Source organism: Nansenia antarctica, assembly GCF_963989245.1.
Source record: "Nansenia antarctica genome assembly, chromosome: 18".
NCBI classification, from domain to species: domain Eukaryota; kingdom Metazoa; phylum Chordata; class Actinopteri; order Argentiniformes; family Microstomatidae; genus Nansenia; species Nansenia antarctica.
Window position 1 is genome coordinate 818,489 of NC_137691.1, and position 5,000 is coordinate 823,488.

The following is a 5,000-nucleotide window of genomic DNA, read 5'->3' on the forward strand; positions in this document are numbered from 1 at the left end:
GAGATTTAATAGCCTAATATTATTTTTTCTATTTTTAATGAATGGCTCATTGTAATTATTATCCCTAGTAATGTAGCGTGTTTGCTCTGTCATTAAATGTTTTTCAGGAGCATATAGGCTAAGCGGATTCAGCTATTTATTTATTTTTTGCGCCGATTTAGTTGTCAATGTTTTTCATAAAATTAAACTGCATTTGCTTTGTTACTGTTCACATGTGTGGTGCAGTCACATTCACATAGCCTATAAGTAAACATTAAGTTTGAATGATTTACTGAGCTGGCGTTACTTTTTTCAAACCACACACCGCATGTCGGCTATTTCAGCACCACGCGTTGTCCACCTACTTATCACTATGAGGGGTTCAGCGTCAGTGCACCCCGCTGCAAGTTACTGTCGCATAGTTGTAGCCAATAAAGGCCTATATGTAGGCTATATAGGCTATTATATATCATTTATATACCTAATACCAACATCAAAATAGATTGTATGCCTCTACAAATCATATTACACCAGGTAAAATCCGTCACAACTTGGAATAAATCCATCGCAATTTGGAATATTTTAGAGCTCCCCCAAAATTTCACAAACCATGTTTCCAGGGGAGCTCATGTCACCACTAGGGGAGCTATAGCTCCCCGAGCTCCCCCTTATTTCGCACCCTGGGTGTGACCTTACACGACGGTCGCTCTCTACGAGGGCTTTTGTGTTGTGTGTTCTGTATAGAGAGAGGCCGAGTGCGCGGGGGCGTGCTAACAGCGAGGTGTGTACCTCAGGGTGGATCTGAGGAAGGGGCTAATAGACCAGGGTGGTCGGCGTGAAGCACAATGGCCTAACCTCGCTCCCCTACGAGCTCACGATTGACTTCTTGTTGTCACCACGGCGATACCATGGGATGTTTGGGTCTCTATTGTCAGGAAGCAAATAAAGAGTGAATACATTATGTATGACACACGCTCTCTCCCTCTCTCTCTCTCTCTCTCTCTCTCGGTGCAATCCGAAGCTGTGAATGTCATGCATGACCTTGGAACTGGTACGAAACATCATTATCTGCTCCCTTTCAGCGTTCCCCGTAGGTTCTCATTCTGCCATTGTGCCTCTCTGGTTCTAAATGTTGGAACAGCCTTCTTTCCCTTCTTCCCTCCATCACGTAAACCTCGACCACGGCGCAAACCACAAACGGAAATAGTGTTACTAGCTAAAGTAATCGCTTTACTTTTCCTCCGTGGTGAATATATTTGTTTATTCTTTAGGGCTCAATTATGAGATGCCGCCTTTGATTGCGTCGTCGTGGGCCGAAGGCCTTCGCTAGCTGCGTGACTCTGCGTGAGCGTTATGTAATAATGTGTTTGTGTTCCGATAATAAAAGTGCTGCTTGTTGCATCTAGCGCCTGTGTGTGCACCGCTCCCCATTCTCCTCCTGACTCGGTGTCTTCTTCTTCTATCGCAGCTCATTACGGCCACACAGCTCAGAGTCAGGGGTCCCCTGTCGCCGAGGCTTAATCAGAATGAATTGGTTTCGGCATCAGTGAGCCTGGCTGCCTAGACATGATCCCCCCGCCAACACTGAGAGACGACGAGACCCCCCCGGGGGGAGGGGAAGGGGGGGGGGGGGATGATTGACAGGCGCTGCGTACACCTTGTAGTTCCTCACACGGCTCTGCTCTCTGCTCTACTCACCTCCGCATCCCTCCGCTCCTGCACTCCCTCCCTCTCTCTCTCTCTCTCTCTCTCCCTCTCTCCCTCTCTCTCTCTCTCTCCCTCTCTCTCCCTCTCTCCCTCTCTCTCTATCTCTCTCTCCGTCTCTACAGGAGTACTCAGTAATGCTAGGTGGCAGCTCTCTCTCTGCTCTCTGTTCTGTTCTTTAGCTTGGCTTGTTGGCGGAGGAGGAGGAGTGTGGCATGCACGAGTCAAGCCTGGAAGAAAGACCCCCCCCCCCTCCCCCACCGCTGCCTTGTCCTCCCCCTGCCCCCCCCCCCCCCCCCCCTCCTGTACCCAGCAGCCAGGGGACGGACAGGGCATGTGTGTCATGAGAGTTGCCAGCGAAGCGTTGTAATCCGTTTGGTTTTGCTCTCTTTCATGTGAGCGCCTCTTTCCTGTGCTTCAGTAGCCGTCCCTGTCTGTCTGTCTCCCTGTCTGTCTGTCTGTCACGTCTTGGAGTCTTGGTATCTGTTGTGAAGGGAGATGAACTGAGGAGGAGAGAGAGGGGTGGTGCAGCGTTATGATGATGTATGCTGACATTATCTGCTTAGAAAATGTTTATTCATACGTGTGTAATGTCGGCGGTGTGTGAAATTGTGCGTACATACTACCTACTACACACTGTTTACACAACATCGCTCCCCCCCGTTTCTGTTCAAGAAAGCATTTTTCCACATGGCCTACTTTCATACTTCAGTTACCGCCATGTTCCTATGCTCTCCTAGACCTCACCTTCTCCTGTTCCTCTGCTCTCCTAGACCTCACGTTCTCCATCTTCCTCTGCTCTCCTAGACCTCACGTTCTCATGTTCCTGTGCTGCTCTCCTAGTCCTCACGTTCTCCTGTTCCTCTGCTCTCCTAGACCTCACGTTCTCCTGTTCCTCTGCTCTCCTAGACCTCACGTTCTCCTGTTCCTCTGCTCTCCTAGACCTCACGTTCTCATGTTCCTCTGCTCTCCTAGACCTCACGTTCTCCTGTTCCTCTGCTCTCCTAGACCTCACGTTCTCCTGTTCCTCTGCTGCTCTCCTAGACCTCACATTCTCCTGTTCCTCTGCTCTCCTAGACCTCACGTTCTCCTGTTCCTCTGCTGCTCTCCTAGACATCACGTTCTCCTGTTCCTCTGCTCTCCTAGACCTCACGTTCTCCTGTTCCTCTGCTCTCCTAGACCTCACGTTCTCATGTTCCTCTGCTCTCCTAGACCTCACGTTCTCCTGTTCCTCTGCTCTCCTAGACCTCACGTTCTCCATGTTCCTCTGCTCTCCTAGACCTCACCTTCTCCATGTTCCTCTGCTCTCCTAGACCTCACGTTCTCATGTTCCTCTGCTCTCCTAGACATCACGTTCTCCTGTTCCTCTGCTCTCCTAGACCTCACGTTCTCCTGTTCCTCTGCTCTCCTAGACCTCACGTTCTCCTGTTCCTCTGCTGCTCTCCTAGTCCTCACGTTCTCCTGTTCCTCTGCTCTCCTAGACCTCACGTTCTCCTGTTCCTCTGCTCTCCTAGACCTCACGTTCTCATGTTCCTCTGCTCTCCTAGACCTCACGTTCTCCTGTTCCTCTGCTGCTCTCCTAGACCTCACGTTCTCCATGTTCCTCTGCTCTCCTAGACCTCACGTTCTCCTGTTCCTCTGCTCTCCTAGACCTCACGTTCTCCTGGATCTTCAACGAGTACCCCTACTTCGTCCAGCAAGATGCCCGGCGCTTCATCTCCCAGGAGACGGGGAGTCTTTACATCGCTAAGGTGGAGCCGTCTGACGTGGGGAACTACACCTGCGTGGTGAACAACAGCGTCACCAAAGGGAAGGTGCACAGCTCTCCGACTCTGCTGGTGTTGAGGAACGACGGTAAGAGACCCTGTAGGAGCCATGGATGTGATTTAGGGGGTGTTTAGTATACAAGGCTAATGGGTTTATTGTGAGTTTATGTTTTTGATTGTTTGTTTATTGCCTTGATCACCGTATTGAGAAGTCACATGGTTATGGGCGGCGGTGATATGGTGAGGTAGTTTAAGCACCTGCGCACCTTGCATGGAGGTGGAGAGAGAGGGGAGCGATGGGTCACTGTATTTTTGTTGAGCGCATATCCTTTACGTATTGTTTGTTATTTCCGGATTTTGATCGCTTATGGATAATTTTTGTACGTTCACCCAGTTTGATTGTTCAATTCTATAAATGCTCTAAACGTACGTCTTTCATCTCAGCGAATTGTTTTGGTGCGTCATACAATCCACCAACCCAGACCCTGCTCGTGTCTCTCAGCGACTTTTTACTGTTTGACTCAATCTAGTCGCTACAGAACTTACCTTCTGTTCCTGTACGGTCCTGTAAACAAGAGACACAGAGGCCTGACCAGGCCAAGCAGAACTCAGAGTGTGAGCCCCTTGAGAAACAGAGAAACAGGGTGAATCACATCTAGCTTAGCTGACAGAGTCCTGAGCTCTGACTGACTGACGACAACATAGATTATTTCTTCCCCAAATCCTCTGTCATGGTGCTTGTTCGTAATGGACCTGTCGCTAAGCCACGCCGTCTTTGGAAACTCGGACAAACAAACAACGCTTCACTGCCAGTGACTAACTGACCGACCGTGACTGAATGACATTCAATGACTTACAATGGCAGGAGTTGGCATATTTCTGATTTCTGATTTACCACAGCAAGTAATAGACATGTTTTTTGAAGATGACAAGAATATTTTGTCTAGAAGCTTTTCACCACCAGATATCAGCGAGTTGTTTGTCCGAGTTTTCTGCCTGTAGTGACTTTTGCTGTGATATGATTGGACAATGTCTATTTATCGCTTAGCGATAGGTCCATTGATAAATGTGTAAAGAGCATACTAGTGACTCTCGTAGGGGAGAGTTTTCACCCTCCTGCTATAGTGGCTTGCCCATGTACTGTATGTGACACGTTCTAATGCTTTAGTCCGCATGTCGGCAACCAATCAAAATGTTCAGACTTTTCTTTTTAAAACACGGAACTACGTTTCAACATTGTTGAGAATCACAACACAAACGCACTAGTCAAGCCAGAATACTGTAACAACGGAATGGATTGGGTGAGTAATCCCCACTGCTACCTAGTTAACTAGAACACTACTTTACACTGCTACCTAGTTAACTAGAACAGTACTTTACACTGCTACCTAGTTAACTAGAACAGTACTTTACATTGTTACCTAGTTAACTACAACACTACTTTACATTGTTAGCAGGCTCACAGAACAAGCTGTGTTAGTCGACTAGCGATGTGTCGTTGATTTTCAACTACGTGGAAATGTATTCACATTTTTAGAAAGATTCCGATCA

The 5,000-nt window shown here is 48.2% G+C and overlaps 1 protein-coding gene across 1 annotated transcript in view; it reads left to right on the top strand.

Moving 5' to 3' along the window:
* Positions 1-5,000, top strand: part of LOC308173435 (contactin-3-like) — a gene marked incomplete at both ends in the record, with an annotated part of 50,860 nt that overhangs the window by 22,890 nt on the left and 22,970 nt on the right. Inside the window, one exon of the mRNA XM_080548468.1 lies at positions 3,334-3,537. Coding sequence (XP_080404594.1) covers positions 3,334-3,537 — 204 coding nt within the window. The remainder of the gene's footprint in view (positions 1-3,333; positions 3,538-5,000) is intronic.